The sequence below is a fragment of the Saimiri boliviensis genome, chromosome 18 (assembly GCF_048565385.1).
Source record: "Saimiri boliviensis isolate mSaiBol1 chromosome 18, mSaiBol1.pri, whole genome shotgun sequence".
In the NCBI taxonomy this organism is placed as follows: domain Eukaryota; kingdom Metazoa; phylum Chordata; class Mammalia; order Primates; family Cebidae; genus Saimiri; species Saimiri boliviensis.
In genome coordinates, this window is record NC_133466.1 from 3,413,649 (window position 1) to 3,439,399 (window position 25,751).

The following is a 25,751-nucleotide window of genomic DNA, read 5'->3' on the forward strand; positions in this document are numbered from 1 at the left end:
GAGACGGGGTTTCACCATGTTGACCAGGATGGTCTCGATCTCTTGACCTCGTGATCCACCCACCTCGGCCTCCCAAAGTGCTGGGATTACAGGTGTGAGCCACCACGCCCGGCCCTTTACAGTTTTTTTAAAAGAACAAACAAAATTATTTTAAGAAGAAATAAAAGAAAGAAATGAATGGAATTGTACCCTCCATAAACATGGGATGGGGCCCAGTAGGCAGACTGAGGATTCACTTCATACCCTGAGGGAGTTCATTTCCAGACCAGGCTGGGTCAGAGACTAGAGGGTCCTTCTTGTAGAATGCCATTAAGATGACCCAGTGAATTCTGAAAGAGCTGGTGGTCTCATGACTCAATGCGGATGTTCACAGTGGCAGAAGTAAAGCAAGAACCGCAGGGTAAGTACCTGGGACTGCACAGGCGAGTACGGGCTTCCAGGCTCTCCACTCAACAGCGTCTCACTGTTCATTTTCGTCTTCAGACAAGCAATGTATCGACTGCAGAAATCTTTGCAGAGTTCATTAACCTTTTCCAGCTCAAGAAGATGAATGCGCAAAACCTGGATTGCTTTTACCATCTAAAGCAGAGAAAATGAAGCCTTTCAGAGAAAAAAGTAGCATCATTGTAAGTTATCATGATCACACATACCAGTTCTGTCATTAGATGGAACCATCTTCACTGCCAGTAACCAAAGCGGAATCACATCAGAATCCTATGAACTGATGAGCTGCTCCAGTGCCACTGACCTGGGCTTTGGTATTCGGCTGCATCTGGTGTGCGGGGAAGACAGAGGCGCGTGGTGCTGACCTCAGCGTGTCCCGGTGCTAGGTGTGTGGGCTGTGAGCCAAAGCCTAGCCCTGCCACTCACTTGCTCAGGACAAGTGACTCACCTCATCCACTCCTTTCTCTAAAATAGGGATACATCCATACTCCCCCCAGGTGGTTCCACATTTTCATCAAGTGCAATTTTGGTGTCAAGGCTAAAAACTCTTCGCCTAGTCCTAGATCCTAAAGGTTTTCTCTTGTGATTTTTCTAAAAGTTGTATAGTTTTGCTTTGTTTTGTTTTCATTTTTTTGAGAGAGTTCTCCTCTTATTGCCCGGGCTGGAGGCTGGCGTGCAATGGTGCGATCTCAGCTCACTGCAACCTCCACCTCCTGGGTTCAAGCGATTCTAATGCCTCAGCCTCCCGAGTAGCTGGGATTACAGGCATGTAATCCCAACTGATTTTTGCATTTTTAGTAAAGATTAGGTTTCACCACATTGGTCAGGCTGGTCATGAACTCCTGACCTCAGGTGATCCACCTGGCACAGCCTCCCAAAGTGCTGAGATTATAGGCATGAGCCACTGGCCAAAGTTGTATAGTTTTGTGTTAAGTTACTATGTTCTGGGGTAATTTGTCCCACAGCAATAGATAATACCAATAATGCAACCATTATCATAAGCACCAGCTGCCTATGAATAAGCAACTCTGAGGCTCAGCTCCTTCACCTGTAAACCTGGTGGTAGTAATCATAGGTATCTATGCGGTAAATAAATGAATCAATCAATAACAAAAATGATGGCACGTCCAGCTCTGGAAGGCCCTGTGCTAAACACTCACCAGTCAGGAGAACCCTGGCCCCTGCCAGCCTGGTGGGGGGCAGAGGACACCTGTGCCCTACTCACTGGGCCAAGCCCGGCGTGGGCCAATGGGAAGATGGACGCAGACCACAGACTCGGGCGGAGAGAGCTTCTGATCCTCACCCCCAAAGAGCAGGCCCTGTCAGTCTCATTTCAGGGAGAAGGAGACAGACCCAAGTCAGGTAATTCCCCACAAAATCTATTTGATGGTAAACGTTGAGCATATACTGAGAATTTTTTAAAAAACTAAGATCTCAGCAATTTATTCAGGAAAAATGAGTTTTCAAAAAACCCTGTCTGCTGAAGGCCCTGACCAGGGTTTTGATGTGGGACCAAGATGGCTCAAAGGGAACCCAGTGAAGATTCCCTGATGCTGGTTCTTGTGTATCCAGATCTGGGACGCAAACACGTGGTTATACTCCAGTAGGAGAGCAGACTCAGAGCGCGGTCTGTCCAGACCATGCTGACAGTGCCGTACAGGGGCCTCAGGCGCAGCTCGCTCAGGACACTCCAGTGTCGATGGAACCAAGGAGTTCTCGCTTGCCTTGGGAGGACACAGAAAACTTTGGATTTTGGAACCCTGGCCCTGGGAGGAGGGCACTGCAAATCAGTGTCAACCCTGACACAGAGCTGCCTTGGAGAACAAAGCCTGTGTCCATGTCCATGATAGACAAAGGACAGATGTGGGGCACAGGCTGGCTGCCCAAGCACCCCAGCCCCACTCCACCGACCTTTACAGCCACTGTACAGAGAACCCAATCCCCGTGCCCATTTAGCAAGGAGGCTCAAATGATTTTATTTATTTATTTTTAGACAGCGTTTCGCTCTTCTTGCCCAGGCTGGAGTGCAACGGCGCAATCTTGGCTCACCATAACCTCCACCTCCCGGGTTCAAGCAATTCTACTTCCTCAGCCTCCCGAGTAGCTGGGATTACAGGCATGTGCCACCACGCCAGCTAATTTTATATTTTTATTAGAGACAGGGTTTTTCCACATTGGTCAGGCTGGTCTCGAACTCCCGACCTCAGATGATCTGCCCGCCTCGGCCTCCCAGAGTGCTGGGATTACAGGCACGAGCCACCACACCTGGCTCATTTTATTTGATTTTTAAAGGAAAGAGTAGGTTGGGCCTTCAGAGGCTGAGGATGGAGGACTGCATGAGGCTAGGAGTTTGAGACCACCCTGGGCAACACAGCAAGACCTGTGTCTAACAAAAATAAAATAAATTTAAAACTAAAAACTAACTAAATAAATACCTAGAGAAGGCTGAAGACTTGGGGATAGCCATATTTTTTTTTTTTTTTTGAGACGGAGTTTCGCTCTTGTTACCCAGGCTGGAGTGCAGTGGCACGATCTCGGCTCACCGCCACCTCCGCCTCCTGGGTTCAGGCAATTCTCTTGCCTCAGCCTCCTGAGTAGCTGGGATTACAGGCACGCGCCACCATGCCCAGCTAATTTTTTGTATTTTTAGTAGAGACGGGGTTTCACTACGTTGACCAGGATAGTCTTGATCTCTTGACCTCGTGATCCACCCGCCTCAGCCTCCCAAAGTGTTGGGATTACAGGCTTGAGCCACCGCGCCCGGCGGGGATAGCCATATTACACACACCATAAAAGTAAGTTATTTTATGGTTGCAGGAGTCTTTCCTTTAGAAGAACTACAAGCCATCTAAAGTTCTACTTAGAAGTTTAAATTTCATGAACAGATTCACATTTTGAAAAATAAAAATAAAATGTATTGTACTCACTAAATTGTCAGTTTCTGGATCTTCACAGAAAAAGGGCTTCCCTTCCTTCTCTTGCTTCCTCACGAAATTTTCAATGTCTACGTCAAAACTGGCCGAAGTTGTGCCCTCAGAGCCCTGTGTGGATTGCTCACATTTTTCAAACAACAAAGCTAACAATGGAAATAGTGGATGCCTGAGGAGCAAAGAGAAAAAAGAAGAAATTGACATTCTACATCCCCATGAGAATGTCTTCGCATGCACTCCTGCACTACTTCATGTTAACACCTCTGTTGAGTTAAAATTCACATACCATACAGTTCATCCATTTAAAGTACACAACTCAGCGGTTTTTGGAGTTGTGCAGCCATTGCCACAGTCAACTTTAGAACACTTCCATCATCCCCCAGAGAAACTCTGTATCCAATAGCAGTCATTTCCACATTTTCCCAAACTCCAGCCTACTAAAACCTACTTGGTATCTCTATATGTTTGCCTCTTCTAGACATTTCTTTTTTTTTTTTTTTTTTAATACACTTCATATAAATGTGAATCGTCTAACATGTGACCATGGTGTCTGGCTTGTTTCCCACAGCATAATGTCTAAGGCTTACCAATGTTGTAACAGGTATCAATACTTTATCCCTTTTTTGGCGGAGGCTGGGGTGGGGGAGACAGACTCTCACTCTGTTGCCCAGGCTGGAGTACAGTGGCACGATCTCAGCTCACTGCAACGTCTGCCTCCTGGGTTTAAGTGATTCTCCTACTCAGCCTCCCCAAGAAGCTGAGACTACAGGCACCCACCATGCCCAGCTAATTTTTGTATTTTTAGTAGAGACAAGGTTTCACCATTTTGGCCAGGCTGGTCTCAAACTCCTGACCTAAGGTGATCCGCCTGCCTTGGCCTCCCAAAGTGCTGGGATTACAGGCGTGAGCCACCACGCCTGGCCACTCCATTACTTTTTATGCTGAATATGACTGCACCACATGGAGATGCCATAATGTGTCTGTTCATTCATCAGTTGATGGGCACGGGTGTCATTTCTACCTTTTGGCCATGACAGACAGTGCTGTGAAGATTCACGGACACATGTTTGGTGGACTTTGCTTTCATTTGTCTTGGGTACATATGTGCATAGGAGCAGAACTGCTGAGTCTGCTCATATACATAAATTTTTTTTAAGAAAAATGTGTATTGTTTTAATTATTTTTATGTACGGAAAACTCAACAGTGCACATTTAACCCAGTTTAGTGGCAAGCTCTTTAGCCTTTGCCTTTTCGAGCTTGGCGATGCCAGCCACGGACTTGGGACCCAGGACACTGCCTCCCCAGTGATGGCGGATCTCCCTGTATCTGTCATGGTCATTGGTCCTGTTCGATTCCACCGGCTTAGCCAAAGCGCCTTTGTCTTCCGAGTTACCCTGCGTGGAGGTGACAGTGGTGCAGGTCTTCCTGTGGGCTAGACATCCCAGTCTTGCCTTCTCCTTGATAACGCAGTAAGGGACCCCCATTTTATGACACAGAGCAGGCAGGCAGACAACCAGCTGGAAGAAAGCACTGGCTGAAGAGTATATTTTGACCAAAAGCAGTAAATTTCAAAGCTAGCTTGGTAGCAACAGTCATGTATAACTCTATGCTGAACTTTACAAAAAAACTTTTTTTTTTTTTAGATAGTATCTCACTCTGTCACCCAGACTGGAGTGCAGTGGCACGATCTTAGCTCATTGCAACCTCCACCTACCAGGTTCCAGTGACTCTCCCACCTCGGCCTCCAGAGTAGCTGGGACTACAGGCATGCGCCACCACACCCGGCTAATATTCGTACTTTTTTGATGAGACGGTGTTTCGCCATGTTGGCCAGTCTGGTCCTGAACTCCTGACCTCAGGTGATCCATCCACATCAGCCTCCCAAAGTGCTGGGGTTACAGGCGTGAGCCACCATGCCTGGCCTGACTGACTGTTAAATACTAAAGCAGTCTTGCATTCCCAGGAAAATCTTGACTCGGTCGCTAGGTATTATTCTGTTTACTACTGCTAGAACTGATGTCTTAGTATTGATTGATGAGTTTTACATCTAAGTTCATGAGGCCATTTGGCCTGCATTTTCCTGACGTGGTACTGTCTTTGGTCTTGGCATCAGGTGATGTCAGTTACACGGTGAGGTGGGAAGCCCCCCTCCTCTCCTTCCTGAGACACTGCGGACTTGCTCTTTCTTCTTTACATGTTGGTAGAATTCTCAGTAAAATCATCTGGGCCTGAATATTTCTTTTTGCGAGGTCATACAAAATTCATGTTTATAGATTTATATTCTAAAACTTTATTTTTAGGTATTAGAAATAACATCTTTTTTTTTTTTTTTCTTTGAGACAAAGTTTCGCTCTTGTCACCCAGGCTAGAGTGCAGTGGCAAGATCTCAGCTCACTGCAACCTCTGCCTCCCCAGTTCAAGTTATTCTCCTGCCTCAGCCTCCCTTGTAGCTGGGAATACAGACATGTGCTACCATGCCTGGCTAATGTTTTGTATTTTTAGTAGAGATGGGTTTCCTCACGTTGGCCAAGCTGGTCTCAAACTCTTAACCTCAAGTAGTCCGCCTGCCTCAGCCTCCCAAAGTGCTGGGATTGCAGGCGTGGGCCACCGCGCCCGGCCAGAAAGAACACTGTAATCTGAGAACATTTTCAGCCAAGCAGTCATCACATCAAAAGGCACCTCACGACTCTGCCTTTCTACTAACTCTAGTGTTCCTTTTTCTTTTCTTTTTTTAAGACAGTGTTCGCCCTTGTTGCCCAGGCTGGAGTGCAACGGTGCAGTATCGGCTCACCGCAATCTCCGCCTCCTGGGTTCAAGCGATTCTCCTGCCTCAGCCTCCCGAATAGCTGGTATTACAGGCATGTGCCACCACACCCAGCTAATTTTTATATTTTTAGTAGAGACAGGATTTCTCCATGTTTCTCTTTTGCCTGGGCCACCAACATGCCATCCAGACTGAGGAAGACCTAAAACTTCAGGGCCACATGAGCCACGGCCACAGCAAGCCCCAGAAGCACCCCAGAGGCTGCGGTAATGCTGATGGTATGTGCATCACACCACAGGATCAACTTCGACAAATAGCAGCACCCAGGTTACTTTGGGAAAGTTGGAATGAGGCATTATCACTTAAAGAGGAACCACAGCTTCTGCCCAACTGTCAACCCTGACAAATTGTGGACTTTTGTCCATGAGCAGACACAGGTGAATGCTGCTAAAAACAAGACGGGGGCTGCTCCCATCACTGCTGTGGTGCGATCGGGCACTACAAAGTTCCTGGAAAGGGAAAGCTTCCAAAACAGCCTGTCATCGTAAAGGCCAAATTCCTCAGCAGGAGAAGATTGAGGTAGGCAGGCGGGCAGGGCAGGGGCTGTGTCCTGGTGGCTTGAAGCCACATGGAGGGAGGTTCATTAAATGCTAACTACTTAAAAAAAAAACAAAACAGTTTCGCTCTTGTTGCCCAGGCTAGAGTACAAAGGCACAATCTTAGCTCACTGCAATCTCTACCTCCTGGATTCAAGCGACTCTCCTGCTTCAGCCTCCCCAGTAGCTGGAATGACAGGCATGAGCCACCAGGCCCAGCTAATTTTTGTATTTTTAGTAGAGACAGAGTTTCTTCATGTTGGTCAGGCTGGTCTCAAACTGCCGACCTCAGGTGATCCACCCGCCTGAGCCTCCCAAAGTGCTGGGATTACAAGCGTGAGCCACTGTACCCAGCTCTGTAGTGTTCCTTTTAACAAACTCGTCGGCCCTCCTCACTCCTCTGAGCGCCCCCACAGCCAGCACCCCTGGCGCTACCTATAAATGGCCTGCTTGTCCACATCCATCGGGGTCTGAGACTCCACAGGGGGAGGGCTCACTCCTTCTGCATCAGGTTCAGAGCAGTTTGGATCTTGTTCTGTCTTTAACTCTGTTACTACTTGCATCTGTAAAAGGAGGAAGATAATTCTTATTACCAAACACAAACTACTACTAGGTATTCCACAGGAATGCAATCGGAGTGGGGAACTGCCGGACAGCGATGTGACTGCAATCCATGGAAAGAATACTATCAGCAAAACAGCTTCCAATTTAATGTGCTTTAAGGCAGATAAAGGTCAAATTTCCAAACTGCCTAAAAACTGAGATAACCAATGTCTGTGAAATGCTCACTGTTTTTAAAATAACACTGACGATGCCCTACTGAAGGGAACCGCCACGTGTACCCTTACTCTCCCATCTACTGCTATATATCCTCACGTTTAATAACACGACAGCCAGAGAAGCATAAACAAATAGTCTAAGGTCTTCTCACCATGTCACAGAAACAACTTAACTCCACAGCGACATATTTGTGACAGGGCTGAACTTCTCCCATATCTACCCTCAAACGTCAGCCAACATAGCCATAAAAATTTCACTGCATTCAGAAAGGGAAAGACCAGCTGTGTTTACTTAAAGCCTTAAAAGATACTATCATTTAAACTGCTTTAAACAAGTGATGCCTTTGTCATTTAGGTAAAAAGTATTTAAATCATTAAAAAAATCAGTTTGCAAAAACAAAATTTTGTGGCAATAAATAAACTCTAGCTATCTATGAGCAACAGATTAGACGGTGTGACCTCAGCTTCCTCAGGACCAGGACCAGGCCATCTCTCCCACGGTGGATTTGGCCATGCTTCTGTCCCTTGAGGAAGCAGCCTGGGGCAGTGGGGGCGGGGCCATCCCCACCGACCAGACAGACTGGGGCCTGCCATGAACGCCCACCCCACAGGACGCCTCTTACATCCTCCAGCCCTGTGCTCTCTTCCCTCCAACTTCTTGTTTTTGGAGTAAGATAACTTCTATTCTGCTGCCTTTAAATGGGACAACACACTAGGAAAACTGTTTTTCTTTCTCTTAAAAAAAATACAAGCAAGGAAGCCTAAGTGAACACAGTATTTCTGTAAGGTGATCTGCCAGCATGTATAAAAAGCCTTAAAAAGGCTGCATGCAGTGGCTCACACCTATAATCCCAGCACTTTGGGAGGCTGAGGAGGGCAGATCATGAGGTCAAGAGATCAAGACCATCCTGGCCAACGTGGTGCCACCCCATCTCTACTAAAAATACAAAAATTAGCTGAGTGTGGTGGCAGGCACCTATAGTCCATGCTACTTGGGAGGCTGAAGCAGGAGAATCGCTTGAACCTGTGAGAAGGTTGCAGTGAGCCAAATCATGCCACTGCACTCCAGCCTGGTGACAGAGTGAGACTCCAGCTCAAAAAAGAAACAAACAAACAAAAAAGGCTGGGTAAGGTGGCTCATACCTGTAATCCCAGCACTTTGGGAGGCCAAGGTGGGCAGATCATGAGGTCAAGAGATCAAGACCATCCTGGCCAACATAGTGAAACCCTGCCTCTACTAAAAATACGCAAAAATTAGTTGGGCATGGTGGTACATGCCTGTAGTCCCAGCTACTCAGGAGGCTGAGGCAGGAAAATTGCTTGAACCCAGGAAGCGGAGATTGCAGTGAGCCAAGATCGCACCACTGCACTATAGCCTGGGTGACAGTTCGAGACTCCATTTCAAAAAAAAAAAAAAAAAAGGCCAGGCACGGTGGCTCACACCTGCAATCCCAGCACTTTGGGAGGCTGAGGTGAGGAGTCCGAGATCAGTGCGGACAACATGGTAAAACCCCATCTCTACTAAAAACACAAAAAAATTAGCCGGGCATGGTGGCATACACCTGTAATCCCAGCTACTCAGGAGGCTGAGACAGGAGAATCGCTTGAAACTGGGAGATAGAGGTTCAAGGGAGCTGAGATCGCACCACTGCACACCAGCCAGGGCAACAGAGCAAAACTCCGTCTCAAAATAATAAATAATAAAATAAAAATAAATAAATAAAAAGCCTTAAAAGATTCATTTCAGTATTTAAAAAAAAAATGATTATGACAAGAGAGAAACCTAAATGTGTTAAACCTTGGAAAAATTGCAAAATAATTATGATATATCTATGCTGTAGATATATTTCCATGTTTATTTAAAACAATGCTGATAAAACACTTCCAAGGCCCTGGGGAAGCACTCAGGGGTGAAAAGGGCAGCACTCCCAGTGTCATCTGCACCTGGCACAGCTGCCTGGGAGGAGGTGGCCGGTAGCAAGCACTGCTGTCCCAGGCTGTGGTCACCGTGCACAGGAGGCAGAGGTGGGGTCAGAGCAAAGACCTGGCAGGCAGGAGAGAGAAGAGTGATGGGAACAGTGAATACTGTGCCCATGGCAGGCAGAGAGGTGCCCAAGGCATGCCAGGCAGAGATGCTGGGGATGGCCTGGGGTCCAGAGCGGCTGCCTGATTCGGGCCACAGGGCAGCTCAGTCTTTGCATGAAACCCACAGGAATCCACAGGGAGTCACTGGAGAGCTCAGGAGGGACATTATTAGATTTGCATTTTAGAAAAAAAAAAAAAAGGCCAGGCGCGGTGGCTCAAGCCTGTAATCCCAGCACTTTGGGAGGCTGAGGCAGGTGGATCACGAGGTCGAGAGATCGAGACCATCCTGGTCAACATGGTGAAACCCCGTCTCTACTAAAAGTGCAAAAAATTAGCTGGGCATGGTGGCACGTGCCTGTAATCCCAGCTACTCAGGAGGCTGAGGCAGGAGAATTGCCTGAGCCCAGGAGGCGGAGGTTGCGGTGAGCCGAGATCGCGCCATTGCACTCCAGCCTGGGTAACAAGAGCGAAAACTCCGTCTCAAAAAAAAAAAAAAAAAAAAAAAAAAAGTCAATTGGAAATACCAAAGGACTAAGGACTTCCAGGCTAAGGAAGCAGGGTGACTACACAAATTTCCCTCCTTTAATTGCTATACAAAGCAAAGAACACTACCACCACCAAAAATCTGCAACAGGCACCAAACAAGGACTGCTTGGTAAAATCAACCTCCAGGAAAACAGGTTCCAGCGCCTCAGCTTCTAATCCCTCCTCAGAACTCATCAACATGGCTCTGGTGAGTCACCCGGAGTCTGACTCTTGCCATCGAAGTCCTCAAGGTGGGGAGGAGAGCCGAGGGCACTGCACTGACCCTGCCTGCTGGAAAGGAAAGGGTAGGGCCAAATCCCTTCACTGGCTCCAGAGGCAGTGGGATCATGAGCCAAATGCCAGTGGACTCAGAACGCAGTGTTTGGTTTTGGTTTTTGTTTTTTCCAGGTATGTCTTAGCAGCGTGAAAGTGGAGAACACAGTGTTTAACAAGATCGAAGGCCAAGAAAGATAGCAAGGGCCTCAGCCAAGCCTCAATCCTCTTGCTACTCAATTCATTCAGGTCACAGAACACAAAACACTCAGATATTCAAAAGCACAAACACTACAGCTCCCAGGAAAACAAAGTCTCATCTATGGTGGGAGGGCAATGGCGAGCTGCCTGTGTACGGCACAACCATCTGAGCAAGGTACAAAGATGGAGCGTGGGAACCTTGTGAATCCATTGCTGGGACAGTCCCTCTCATGCCTACTAGGGAGACGAAGCCACAGGATTCCCATTCAAAAGCTGATTCAGTTAGAGACTCAGAAGAGCCACCAGTCAACATGGGAACCTGTCATCATGAAAATCAGCCAGGTTTTCTTTCAAAGTAACAATGCTAACTAACACTGACGTTAACACTGACAGTAAATTCCCAAGAAACTGTCATGACTTAGGGAAGTCAAGAGTCCTGGCAATTTCGGTATCAGTTAAGGAAATAATATTAATTATTCTATGGCATAGTCTTCTGAACACAAACGTACAATAAATGCGTAATACACTAATACTGAACATGCAATCTCATGGCAATTGAATTATAAGTATACAAAGCAATGTCCATGCTTGAGTGCCGGGTTGATTTGTAGCCAGAATGCAGAATCAAGTTCAAGCTCACCTGTTGCCCATCTTGATAGCTGTCTATACTTAATGTCTGTGTAGCCATCATGGTTCACCAGAGTTCTATAAGACATCAAATCATCTTGAGTGAAAAGCAAATGGTGTCTGGGGAACAAAACCAGAAAAACATCAGTTAATAGTCGTAGAGCAATTTTTTTTGGTTTTGTTTTGTTTCTTGTTTTGCCTCCTTCATTCCATAACATCCGATTTTTTAAAATTCCTATTTTTACACGGAGAGAAAAAAGTTAGCCTCAGCAGTATGTGATGAGCCAAATCCTACTTAGCAGCCCTTCACTGACGTAGCACTTATTTTCCTGTGCAGGGCCCTGACTTGCTATTACATTTTCAGCCAGTCGTTCATTGCCCAGCTAACATGAAATCAATGTCTGCACACGCCAGGCAGTGTGCTGGGCCCAAGGGGCAGCAGTGAGCATGACAGCCAGGGCCTCAGCCCTCCTGGAACAAACCAGCCAAGGAGAAGACACAATGCACAGGGCCAAGGATGGGCACAGGGTGAAGTGAGAGGGTGCCTGGCTGCCTTCCCGGGCCGTGTGGTCAGAGCAGGCCTCCCTGAGAAGATGCTATTTCAGCCGAGACTCAAGAGGCACACTGAGATCAGGGTGTTTGGTGTTTGAAAGAGACAAACGGCTAACACAGAGGCCTAGACAGGATGGGAATGTGGTGCTCCGGGCGACGGGGGCGGGCATGCCTGTAAACACACGCACGTCCTACAGACAGGTAAGTATCGGCACACTTGCTTAATGACAAGAGAAAACCACAAAATGCCACTGATGAGCTGGAAGGATGGAGCAGGAACATGAGCAGCACCTGCAGAGACGGGGAGGGCACCAGGTGGGACCACAGCCGGCACGGTCTCGCCACTGCTGATGCAGGTCACAGACATTCAGAGTCTGGGCCGCCCTGAGAAGATCATGTAGAGGTCAAGGGCAGTCGTGCCACTTGTTCTGAACTAGCAAGAACATCAAGGAAAGCAGCACTTTAGGAGACCGTGTGAAATGGAAAGAAGTCCTGCCTGAGCCTTGCAGGATGCCGGACTACCACCTTGTCCTGAATGAGGTGGTTAAAAGGAACTCTGAGTCGGGTGCTCACAGCAGCAACAGTGGCAGCAGCCAGGCCACCTCCTGAGCACAGGAGCCATCCTAGCACCATGTGCCCTCACAACACCTGGGGAGGCACTGCTGTGATGTCACTTACACCTGAGAAGCCTGAGCAATGTGGCCACAGCCACTGAGATGGCCAGAGGCTGAGCTAGGACTCGCCCTTAAAAGCATCATTCTGGAGCCATCAAGAGGGCACAGACAATGGGTAAAAGGGAGGGAGCAAAGTCATGGGTACAAGGGAGGGGGCACAGTCAACGAGTACAAGGGAGGGGCACAGTGAACGGGCATGAGAGAGGGCACAATCAGTGGTTCAAGAGAAGAGGCACAGTCAACAGGAGCAGCTTCTGTGGCCTCGGAGGGGGGAGCATGCTGGGACATTTTAGGTTTGAGATGCTTCTCAGACACCCACATTAAAACTCTGAGTAAGGGAGTCTAGACTCGAAACACAAATTTGGCCATCATCGAAGTATGGTTAGGACATGTGGGGGGTTGAACTGTGTCCTCCAAAAGTTATGTATGTCCAACTGGGCACAGTAGTTCATGCCTGTAATCGCAGCACTCTGAGGCTGATGTGGGAGGACCACTTGAGTCCAGGTTAAGACCAGCCTGGGCAACATAGCAAGACCCTGTCCCTACAATAATAATAATTTAAAAACCTGCCAGAATAGGTGGCTAAAACTTTATTTTTAGATATTTACTGTGATTAAAGCCTTAAGACGTGATGAGACCATCCAGGAAGAGAGAGGACAGCCCATGCTAGAAGATGGTCTGCACTTCAGGAAGACAGGGAGACAGGAGGATCCAGCACACGATGAAGAGCTGCCACGGGGCGCCCCCAAGCCACGGGGAAAAGGAGGGCCAAGGACGTGGGAGCGCCAGCCACGGCAAGGACAGCTGAGCGCCAAGGAAGAGGGGGCTGAGCCTGCTGCCGGTGAGCGGGAGAGCCTGCAGGGGGAATGCTGTGGCGGCGCGCTCTCACGGCCCAGGGCAATCCTATCGACACAGACACGCCCTGCAACATGGCAGGAGAGCCACTGGTAACAGAAAAGGCTGGAAAGCACTTTCAACAGAAGCCTGGTAAAACAGATAACGATAACTCGTGAAATGGAACATGTGCGATTAAAACATGAGGAAACAGGCAGACAGCCGCGGCTCACGCCTGTAATCCCAGCACTTTGAGAGGCTGAGGCGGGCAGATCACGAGATCAGGAGATCAAGACCATCCTGGCCAACATGGTGAAACCCCAGCTCTACAAAAAATTAGCTGGGAGTGGTGGTGCGCACCTATAGTCCCAGCTACTCGGAAAGCTGAGGCAGAAGAATCGCTTGAACCTGGGAGGCAGAGGCTGCAGTGAGCCAAGATGGCGCCACTGTACTCCAGCCTGGGTGACAGAGTGTGACTCTGTCTCAAAATTTGAAAAATAAAAAAATAAAAAAAATATATGTATGTATATATATGAGGAAACACTTGATAAATTCTTCCCCAAGACCCCTGTTTTGACAGAGACCCACATATCTGCAAACTTGTTACTGAATCTCTCCTAACAGGTCTCTGCCTTGACCATAACCTGGCTCTCCTCCAAATCCCTGCTTTCTCTCCATTTCACTTCCATCTGCTCCCCTTCACCCCAAAGAGTGGCTCCACTCAGTGCCATCAGCTCACACCTTGATGGTGGTAGCAGTCTCCCACCTGCTTGTATGAACCTCTAGTCTTGCCCTCTACCAATCCATTCTCCAAGCTTTCTTTCTCCTTTTTATTTTTTTGGGATGGAGTCTTGCTCTGTCCCCAGGCTAGAGTGTAGTGGCACAATCTCATCTCACTGCAACCTCTACCTCCCGGGTTCAAACAATTCTCCTGCTTTAGCCTCCTGAGTAGCTGGGACTACAGGCATGTGCCACCACACCCAGCTAATTTTTGTATTTTAGTAGAGACAGGGTTTCACCATGTTGGCCAGGATGGTCTGAATCTCCTGACCTTGTGATCTACCTCACCCGCCTCAGCCTCCCAAAGTGCTGGGATTACAGGTGTGAACCACTGTACCTGGCCTTTTCTCCCTTTTTTTTAGAGACAGGGTCTTGTTCTGCCAGCTAGGTTGGACTGCAGTGCAATTGTAGCTCACTACAGCCCCAACTTCCTAAGCTCAAGAGATGCTCCTATGCCAGCCTCCCAAGTAGCAGGAACTACAGGCCCACACCACCATGCTGGCTAACTTTTTTAATTTTTTGTAGAGCGGAAGTCTCACTATATTGCTCAGGCTGGTCTTGAATTCCTGGGCTTGAGCAATCATCCTGCTTCAGCCTTCCAAAATGCTGGGATTACAGGTGTAATATGGTTTGGCTGTGTCCCCACCCAACGCTCATCTTGAATTCCCATGTGTTGTGGGAGGGACCCAGTAGGAGGTAATTGAATCATGGGGGCAAGTCTCTCCCATGCTGTTCTCGTGATAGTGAATAAGTCTCACATGAGACCTGATGGTTTTAAAAAGGGGCATTCCCCTGCACACAAGCTCCTCTCTTTGCCTGCTGCCATCCATGTAAGACATGACTTGCTCTTCCTTGCCTTCTGCCATGATTGTGAGGCTTCCCCAGCCATGTGGAACTGTAAATCCATTAGATCTCTTTCTTTTGAAAACTGCCCAGTCTTGGGTATGTCTTTATTAGCAGCATGAAAATGGACTAACAAAGTAAACTGGTACCAGGAGTGGGGTATTGCTGAAAAGATACCCAAAAATGTAGAAGCAACATTGGAACTGGTTAACAGGTAGAGGCTAGAACAGTTCGGAGGGCTCAGAAGAAGACAGGAAAATGTGGGAAAGTTTGGAACTTCCTAGAAACTTGTTGAATGGCTTTGACAAAAATGCTGATAACAACATGGACAACAAAGGCTAGGCTGAGGTGGTCTCAGGTGGAGATGGGGAACTTGTTGGGAACTGGAGCAAAGGTGACTTTTGTTCTATTTCAGCAAATAGATTGGCAGCATTTTGTCCCTGCCCTAGAGATTTGTGGAGCTCTGAACTTGAGAGATGATTTAGGGTATCTGGTGGAAATTTCTAAGCAGCAAAGCATTCCAGAGGTGACTTGGGTGCTGTTGAATGCATTTGGCTTTATAAAGGAGGTAGAGCATGAAAGTTTGGAAAATTTGTAGCCTGACAATGTGATAGAAAAGAAAATCCCATTTTCTGAGGAGAAATTCAAGCTGGCTACAGAAATTTGCATAAGTAACAAGGAGCCAAATATTAATCCCCAAGACAGTGGGGAAAATGTCAGAAGTCCTCACAGCAGCCCCTCCCATCACAGGCCCAGAGGCCTAGGAGGAAAAACTGGTTTTGTGGGCCAGGCCCAGGGTCCCCGTGCTGTGTGCTGCCTAGGGACTTGGCGTCCTGTGTCCCCGTTGCTCCAGCCACAGCTGAAAAGGGCCAATGTAGAGCTCGGGCTGTGGCTTCAGAGGATGCAAGTCTCAAGCCTTGGCAGCTTCCATGTGGTATTGGGCCTGCAAGTACACAGAAGTCAAGAAGTGAGGTTTCGGAACCTCCATCTAGATTTCAGGAGATGTACGGAAATGCCTGGATGTCCAGGCAGATACTGGCTGCAAGGGTAGGGTCCTCATGGAGAAACTCTGCTAGGACCGTATGGAAAGAAAATGTGGGGCTGGAGGCCTCACAGAGAGTCCCTACTGGGGCACCACCTTGTGGAGCTGTGAGAAGAGAGCCACCAACCTCCAGACCCCAGAATGGTAAATCTGACAGCTTGCACCGTGCACCTGGAAAAGCTGCACATACTAAAGGCCAGCCTGTGAAAGTAGCCAGGAGGGAGACTGTACCCTGCAAAGCCAAAGGGGCAGAGTTGCCCAAGACATGGGAACCTATCTCTTACATCAGTATGACCTGGATGTGAGACATGGAGTCACAGGAGATCATTTTGGAGCATTGAGATTTGACCGCCCTGCTGGACTTCAGACTTGCGTGTGGCCTGTAGCCCCAGTGTTTTGGCCAGTTTCTCCCATTTGAAATGGTTATATTTACCCAATGCCTATATCCCTACTGTATTTAGGAAGTAACTAACCTGCTTTTGGTTTTATAGGCTGATAGGTAGAAGGGGTTTGCCTTGTCTCAGATGAGACTTTGGACTGCGGACTCGCTGAAATGAGTTAAGACTTTAGGGGACTACTGGGAAGGCATGATTGGCTTTGAAATGTGATGATGTGAGACTTGGGAGGGGCCAGGAGTGGAATGATATGGTTGGCTGTGTCTCTACCCAAATCTCATCTTGAATTCCCATGTGTTATTGGGACCTGGTGGGAGGTAGCTGAATCATGGGGCAAGTCTCTTCTGTGCTGTTCTTGTGATAGTAAGTCTCATAAGATCTGGTGGTTTTAAAAAGAGGCGTTCCCCTGAACAAGTGCTCCTCTCTTTGCCTGCTGCCATCCATGTAAGACATGACTTGCTCCTCCTTGCCTTCCACTATAATTGTGAGGCCTCCCCAGCCATGTGAAACTTTAAGTCCAATTAAACCTCTTTCTCTTGTAAATTGCCCTGTCTTGGATATGCCTTTATCAGCAGTGTGAAAACAAACTAACACAAGGTGTGAGCCACCCGAGCAGGCCCACTCTCCCAGCTTTCTAAAATGAAAATCTGATCATGTGACTCACATGCTTAAAATTGCCTCTGCCCAACCTTCACCCACCGGCTTCAGCATCGCCTCAATGACCCCCTTCTATACACCAAGTTGTAAAAATAAAGCAATCACCACATTTAGCTTCCCCAGCATTCCAGGTTGTCTCCAGCCTGATGGCTCTGCCCAGACACACTCCCCTCTCTGCATGGCTAGGAGGGGAACACGCATCATCACTCATATCACCTGCTCCAGAGAGTCTTCCTGATCAATCTCGCCCACACCAGTGTTAAGTTTGTCCCTGCTGGGCCCTCACATGGCACCCTCTGCCCAGCCCCGCAGTATTTCAGTTGTTTATTTGAACTACAACCTCCTTAAGGGCCATGGGCTTGTCTTGCTGCATCCCCAACTACTAGCACAGTCTTTGATGTCAGTAGGCACTAAATTAAAATGTTTCTAAGAGACTGAATCATTAATTTGGCCTGAAGGTAATAATCACTGGCATGACACATTTTTGGACATACAATTTGCTTGCCTTCATCCTGTATCTCCTTGTTCCATTTAAGGCCAATATTTAATTTTTTGGTTTAATGCGCAATTCACAAAATATTTTACAATTTTAATTTTTTTTTTTTTTTTTTGAGATGGAGTCTCGCTCTTGTTACCCAGGCTGGAGTGCAATGGCGCGATCTCGGCAAACCGCAACCTCCACCTCCTGGGTTCAGGCAATTCTTCTGCCTCAGCCTCCTGAGTAGCTGGGATTACAGGCATATGCCACCATGCCCAGCTACTTTTTTTTGTATTTTTAGTAGAGACGGGGTTTCACCATGTTGACCAGGATGGTCTCGATCTCTTGACCTCGTGATCCACCCACCTCGGCCTCCCAAAGTGCTGGGATTACAGGCTTGAGCCACTGCACCCGGTTACAATTTTAATTTTTATGATTACTATTCAGGTGGGTGCTGGAACGTAAGGCTCCTGAGGCCAGGCTCCGTGTCTGAGTGATCTTCATCCTCACAGACGTGGTGTCTGCTGACACACAGCACTAGTCCTGTGGAGAGGGGCTGCAAAGCAGTCAGCGGGGCCTTGTGGAACCATCTCTAAGTCCTAGTCTGCTTATCAGCACATGGGGCGAGGCGTTATGACTCATGCCTGTCATACCAAGACTTTGGGAGGCTGAGGCAGGAGGATCACCTGAGGTCAGAAGTTAGAGACCAGCCTGACCAACATGGCAAAATCCCGTCTCTACTAAAAATACCAAAATTAGCTGGACATGGTGGCATATGCCTATAATCCCAACCACTTGGGAGGTTGAGGCAGGAGAATCGCTTGAACCTGGGAGGCAGAGGCTGCAGTGAGCCAAGATCACGCCACCGCACTCCAGCCTGGGTGACTGAGACTCTGTCTCAAAAAAAAAAAAAAAAAACTAGCTAAATTAGCTGAGTATTACAGGAGGCTCACACCTGTAATCCCACTACTTTGGGAGGCTGAGGCGGGAGGATCACTTGAGCACAGGATCACTTGAGCTTGGGCCGGCCGAGCATGGTGGCTCACATCTGTAATCCTAGCATTTTGGGAGGCCAAGGCAGGCAGATCATGAGGTCAGGAGATTGAGACCATCCTGGCTAACACAGTGAAACCCTGTCTCTACTAAAAATACAAAAAATTAGCGAGGTGTGGTGGCACACGCCTGTAGTCCCAGCTACATGGGAGGCTGAGGCAGGAGAATGGCTTGAACCCGGGAGGTGGAGGCTGCGGTGAGCCGAGATCACGCCACGGCACTCCAGCCTGGGCAACAAGAGCGAGACTCCATCCAAAAAAAAAAAAAAAAACTAGTCTGGGCAACAGAGTGAGACCCCATCTCTACAAAAACAATTTTTTTTTAATTAGCTAGCACGGTGGCTAACTTAACGTGGGTTTCTATGTAGTTGTGCCAGCTTCCAAAGAGTTCCAACTGAACAAAACTTGAAACACACACATCTGGGAAGGTCTGTGACAATACAGCCACACACGGTCAGCCACTTTGTTGGAAGACAATTCTCCAGGACATTTTTAAGTCTCACCATCTAGGTTTTCCAAGCAAATCTGGCTAAAGGATGATGGACTAACAAACACATGTGGGATGCTGGCGTCAGTGCACTGCTCAGGAGAGATCGGGACTCCCGAGGGTTTACCGTCCAGGCTAGGGCCTTCCCTGGCCTACCTTCCACAGAACGCTGTTAGGTCAGCGCGGCCAGAACCCTCCGCACCCGATGTTTCCGCTTAGTAAGTTTCCATCCATGGTCCCTACCCCTGCTCCTAGTCCCCTCCACTGCAAAATCCCATTGTAGCAGTCCCTACACCTACCATGATCATCCTGAATAACCTGCCCTTTGTTCTGCTTTCTTGAGACAAGGTCTTGCTCTGTCACCTAGGCTGGAGTGCAGCGGTGCAATCCTGATACACTGACTGCAGTCTTGAATCCCTGGACTCAAGTGATCCTCCTGCCTCAGCCTCCCACGGAGCTAGGACTACAGGCTCACACCACCATACTTGGCTAATTTTTAAATTTTTTTGTAGATGTGAAGTTGCACTATGCTGCCCAGGCTGGTCTCAAGCTCCTGGCCTCAAGCTATCGTCCTGCCTTGGTCTCTTGAAGCACTACGTGCCTTGCCATCTTTAACAAGGGTTAGAGTAAGTCTTTCTTTAAAAATATAGCCGGGCGCGGTGGCTCAAGCCTGTAATCCCAGCACTTTGGGAGGCCGAGGCGGGTGGATCACGAGGTCAAGAGATCGAGACCATCCTGGTCAACATGGTGAAACCCCGTCTCTACTAAAAATACAAAAAAATTAGCTGGGCATGGTGGCGCGTGCCTGTAATCCCAGCTATTCAGGAGGCTGAGGCAGGAGAATTGCCTGAACCCAGGAGGCAGAGGTTGCGGTGAGCCGAGATCGCGCCATTGCACTCCAGCCTGGGTAACAAGAGCGACACTCTGTCTCAAAAAAAAAAAAAAAAAAAAAAAAAAAAAATATATATATATATATATATATATATATAAATACAGCTCTTAAACATCAGCATTTGCAACCAGCACAGGAAGCAGTTTCACACAGGAATCATCAATGGATGCTAACGCTAGCTTGTGAAAGTATGACGAGAAACAGGAAATGTACACCATCTCAAAGTATCTGCCACAAGATACTTTTTATTTTTTAGCTGAGACGGGTTCTTGCTCTATCTCCCGGGCTGGAATGCAGTGGCAAGACTCTGGCTCACTGCGGTCTCAGCCTCCCAGCTCAAGTGAGCCTCACACACAGTCTTCCGAGTAGCTAGAACTACAGAAACGCACCACCACACCTGGCTAATTTTTGCATTTTTTTGTAGGCAGTGGTCACTCCATTGCCCGGGCTGGTCTTGAACTCCTGGACTCAAGCCATCCCCAACCTCAGCCTCCCAAAGTGCTGGGATTACAGGCGTGTGCCACAGCACCAGACCCAAAATACTTATTAATTACAAAAGGAAAACAGGTAACTTCATGGTGGAGAGATGTGGTAGAAAACATCTTAATCAAATGGTGAAATTAACATCATAGGCCTCCTTGAAATGACGCACTTTGAAGAGGACACACTGTCCTGGGCTTCTGTGCAGCCCTTCCTAAAATGCAAGCTGTGAGTCCAATACTCAGGATACACCCATGAACCCAAATTGAGAGGCACTCTACAAAGAAACTGGTAAAAATATAAGCAAACAGCCAGGCGTGGTGGCTCATACCTGTAATCCCAACACTTTGGGAAGCCGAGGCAGATGGATCACCTGAGGTCTAGAGTTCAAGACCAGCCTGGCCAATATGGTAAAACCCTGTCTCTACTAAAAATATAAAAATTAGCTAGGTATGGTGGCATGTGCCTGTAGTCCCAGCAACTCAGGAGGCTGAGATGGGAGAATTGCTTGAACCCAGGAGGCAAAGGTTGCAGTGAGTGGAGATCACGCCACTGTACTCCAGCCTGGGCAGCAGAGTAAGACCCTGTCTTTAAAAAAAAAAAAAAAAAAAAAAAAAAAAGACACAGAAAGAAAAAAAACCTGACTAAAACTTCTTGAACTCCCAACCTCAGGTGATCCACCCGCCTTGGCCTCCAAAGTGCTTGGATTACAGGCGTGAGCCACCATGCCCGGCCTGACTAAAACTTCTATATCTGATACATACTGGTATAACTACTCTAAAGGAAAACCTTCACATTTGCCTCAAAAGCTTTGGAAATCTGTTTTCCCTACAATAGAACAGGGAAATTCTATGCAAGGAATTAAAAGAGAAAAAGGCAACTCTTTAGGACTCACATATGTTGTTGAGAAAAACAGAAGGGCAGAGCACCAAGGCCGCCAGCCCTCCTGCCAGACAGCAAGCAGCCGGAGAGAGCCGCCATAGATGGCTCTGCCCGCTCCAGAAGGCGCTGTTCATGTGGATTTGTGAATTCATTACTATAATTTGCGGAGTTCCTTGCTCAGGATAAACCATATTTTGGTAGTAAACCCAATGGGTTCCTGCAATCAGGCAAAAAGTTTCCCATAGAATTTACAAGGTTCATCCCAGCATGATGTCTGAGGCTTCAGGTGACAATCTTGTGCTGAGGGCAGGACCTCTGTCAGCCAACTCAGATACAGGCAGGCCCAAGACAGCACCTGACTTAGTGAAGCCTATCATTCACTGGGAAAGAACTAAAAGCATCCAACTGAAGGCTGAGGGCTCAGCAGGCTCATCTTGATCAAAAACTGCTCTTCTTGGCATTATATAAAAACCAAAGGCTGGCCTGAGATTTAGAGACAATCAGTTGATCTCTATTTCTTTCCCCTCTTCCACACAAAAAATAAGTTTCTCTGATCTTCAAACTCAAACAACAGTGTCTTAACTTCTTAACATAACATGGGGTTCTAAACTCCCAGTCGAAGAATTACCAATCCAATGTAGTACAATACTGCTGTTTAAGCAGCAGACACAGTTATTTTACTTTATTTCTACAGTTTAACCCAATAAAAAAGGACACATCATTTATTGAAGGTCTTTGTCACCTTAAGAGCTCTGTCCAGACTAAAATGAGGAAGACACAACTTTCCAACCTTAATGTACAGAAATATTAAAACTCGTAATTGAAGAAATAAAAAAATTAAGATAGCATATCCTTTTCTATAAAGCAATTATTAAATTTAAAACAAAAGTAATGCTCTTTGCTAGCAAAGATGAAGTAAAACCTGGAACTCCACAGGAGTCAGTCCTGTGAGTCACACATGGTGTAACAGGTTTGGAAAGCAGTTTTACCATATGTAACTCAGCCACAAAAAAAAGTTCTGCTTGTCTCAAAACCACCTCAAGAATATAAGCTTTAGTGTTGTGACTTTAAAGGCAGACAAAAACATGAAAAATGGACAGAACCGAACAGGCTGGCACCTTAATATCTGTAAGCATTCTGGAGAAACAGAAATCCGATGTCAACAGACTGGCTGATACACTCCAAGAATGTTAACAGAAAAAAAAAGTAAAACAAACAAACAAACAAAAAAACCAGACTGGCTGAATCTCACCAGGTGGTGGTAGTGTTTTCCTTTGCTCAGATCAGAGGAATGAGTGGGAAGGGAAGCCAGCAGCCAGGCAGTCCCAGAGAGACTAAGAAACGAGGCACAGTCGAGGGGGCTAGGGGAGGCCCCCACAGGAACCCTACTCACCAGAGACAACCGCATTATGGCCTTCGTGTGTTTAGCCCCTCTATCAACGGTTTAGGGTTTGACATTTTAGTGTTTAGCTTCAAAATAATCTATGCATTTGGCATTTAAAGGTGTTGGTAGTATTTAAGAAAATTTGGCCAATTAATCTTAGATTTTGGCCTTGATTCCAATTTAAAATGTGTAATTAAGTTAATGATTACAGACATTTCTTTTTTAGTTAAAAGGTACAAGAGAGAAATCCCTAAGACAGTGAATATCCCTCATGTATTCAAGTTTGTGGGTGGCCAGGCACTCTTCATAGCACTGGGAACACAGCAGTGAGAACCAGGTAGTGACTCCAGGTCTAAGGGCAAAGTCTGAGAACTTGAGATGCACTGTGTAGATAATTTTGGGATTTTCTTGTTTTTTGTTTTGAGACAGTCTCACTCTGTCACCCAGACAGGAGTGCAGTGGTGTGATCTCAGCTCACTGCAACCTCTGCCTCTTGGGTTCAAGTGATTCTCCTGCCTCAGCCTCCCAAATAGTTGGGATTACAGGTGCCCACCACCACGCCCGGCTATTTTTTTTTTTTTTTTTTTTTTTTGAGATGGAGACTTGCTCTGTTGTCCAGGATGGAGTGCAGTGGTACAATCTCAGCTCACTGCAACCTCTGCCTTCCAGGTTCAAGCAATTCTTGTACCTCAGCCTCCCAAGTAGCTGGGATTACAGGCACCTGCCACCATGCAGGGCTACAGGGTTTCACCATGTTGGCCAAGCTGGCCTCAAACTCCTGACTTCATGTGATCTGCCCACCTTGGCCTCCCAAAGTGCTGAACTTACAGGCATGAAGCACCACACCTGGCCAGTAATTTTAAATGATCAGATTTACTTAAGAACATTTTACTTGTATAGTCAGATATTTACAGTGGTTATAACGCATAAGGGCATTTAAATTGTAAACGGAACTATCATTAAAAATGATATATTTGGGCTGGGCATGGCGGCTCATGCCTATAACCCCCGTCCTTTGGGAGGCCGAGGTGGGTAATTCACCTGCGGTAAGGAGTTTGAGACCAGCCTGGCCAATATGGTGAAACCTCGTCTCTATGTGGTAGGCACCTGTAATCTCAGCTACTTGAGAGGCTGAGGCAGGAGAATTGCTGGAACCCAAGAGGCGGAGGTTTCAGTGAGCCAAGATTGTGCCACTGCTCTCCAGCCCAGGCCAACAACGAGAGATTCCATCTCAAAAAAAAAAAAAAAAGATGCAGTTGGTCTGATCAACTTAAGTTGTTCAAAGGCTATCTTCAAGGTGAAAGTTAAAACTTTCTAAATGCGGCCAGTCACAGTGGCTCACAACTGTAACCCCAGCACTTTGGGAAGCTGAGGTAGGCAGATCACTTGGGGCCAGGAGTTTGAGACCAGCGTGGCCAACAGGGTGAGACCTTATCGGTACTAAAAATACAAAAACTAGCTGGGGTGTGGTGGTGTACCTGTAGTCGCCGATACTTGGGGGACTGAGGTGGGAGGAAGGGTTGAGCCAGGGAGGCGAAAGTTGCAGTGAGCTGAGATCAGGCCACTGCATTCCAGCGCAGGTCACAGAGCAAGACTGTGCCTCAAAAAAAAAAAAAAAGACAGAAAGAAAGAAAAAAGAGACTTTATAGAGAGAATAAAACTAGCAACTTCTATGTAAAATAGAGAAAAACCAAGCCTGTAACTCTCTACATTAATAAATGTTGATTTTAAAATAATCTTAAATAATCTTTTCTGTGTCAAAGCCTCCTTTTAAAGGGCACTAAAAACTTTTAGCAAGAAACTCTAGATGCTAAAGAATGTTTTTTATTCACAATAACAAAAAACAGAAAGAAACCTACCCATCCACCAACAGGAAACAGGGAAGTCAACTGGACTCATCCATCGTGCAGTCACGAGCCACGAGGCAGAGTGGGAGAGTTTGAGGTAACTGCCCAGTGGGAAGGCAGGGACAGCTCACAGAGCCCTTCACTCATTCCACAGATATTTACTGAATTTCAGTCTTCTTTATGCCTAGCTGTTCTAAGTGCTGAGGACAGAGTAGCAAACAAAACAATGTCTATGCTATCAAGAAACACTTCATATTGGCTGGGCGCGGTGGCTCACGCCTGTAATCCCAGCACTTTGGGAGGCCGAGGTGGGCGAATCATGAGGTCAGGCGATCAAGACCAGCCTGGCCAACATGGTGAAACCCATCTCTACTGAAAAAAAAAAAAAAAAAAAAAAAAATTAGCTGGACATAGTGGCGGGTGCCTGTAGTGCCTGTAATCCCAGCTACTTGGGAGGCTGAGGCAGGAGAATCACTTCAACCCAGGAGGCAGAGGTTGCAGTGAGCCGAGACTGCGCTACTGTAATTCAGTCCAGACGACAGAGTGAGACTTCATCTCAAAAAAACATAAAACAAGAAACAAAAAAACACTGCTCTCAAATGTAAATGGAGAAATAAAGGTCTGTGAGTAGCTGGGTTACCCTTAAAAGAGCTAAGAGGCCAGGTGCAGTGACTCCCACCTGTAATCCCCGAACTTTGGGAGGCTGAGGTAGCAGGATCGCTTGAGCTCAGGGGTTCAAGACTGGCCTGGGCAACATGGTGAGACCTCATCTCTACTAAAATTGAAAAATGTAGCTGGGTGTGGTAAGCCCCAGGCACTTGGGAGGCTGAGGCGGGGGTTACTTGAGTCTGGGAGGTTGAAGCCGCAGTGAGCCACCGCTGTGGACGACTGTACTCCAGCCTAGGAGACAAAGGGAGACCTTTGTGGAAACCTCTCCGAACACAACCACTTCCACAAACTGAAGGTGCTGGTGGAAGGGCCAACAGGAGCGGGGCCCGTGTCACCGCCTCGTGGAGCCCGGCACAGGCACTCGTGGCACCTGAGGCGCGGCCCGGGAGTCTGGCTCAGGCCCCGCTGAGGCGACACGCACATGGCGCTCGTTCGAATGTCAGGAGAACGACGGGGCTTCGGGAGGGGGGCAGAGCCGTGCCCGCTACGTGCCGAGGCCGCTGCGCCGCCAACTCGGGCATTTCTCGCACGGAGACACGAGCCCCGTGTCCCCTCCTCCGCAGCCAGGCCGACCTGAG

At 47.5% G+C, this 25,751-nt stretch overlaps 1 protein-coding gene across 3 annotated transcripts in view; it reads right to left on the bottom strand.

Annotated features, from left to right (window-relative positions):
• Positions 1-25,751, bottom strand: part of PKNOX1 (PBX/knotted 1 homeobox 1) — a 68,665-nt gene that overhangs the window by 30,189 nt on the left and 12,725 nt on the right. For 2 of the 3 annotated variants that reach the window (XM_010338234.2, XM_074389198.1), the window contains exons 2-5: positions 11,239-11,345; positions 7,171-7,298; positions 3,372-3,543; positions 409-579 (exon numbers count right to left, since the gene is read on the bottom strand). In XM_010338234.2, the coding sequence (XP_010336536.1) occupies positions 409-579; positions 3,372-3,543; positions 7,171-7,298; positions 11,239-11,289 (522 nt within the window). In that variant the 5' untranslated portion in view covers positions 11,290-11,345. Of the gene's footprint in view, positions 1-408; positions 580-3,371; positions 3,544-7,170; positions 7,299-11,238; positions 11,346-24,516; positions 24,602-25,751 lie in introns of those variants that run through there. The other variant, XM_074389197.1, reaches the window with a different exon arrangement.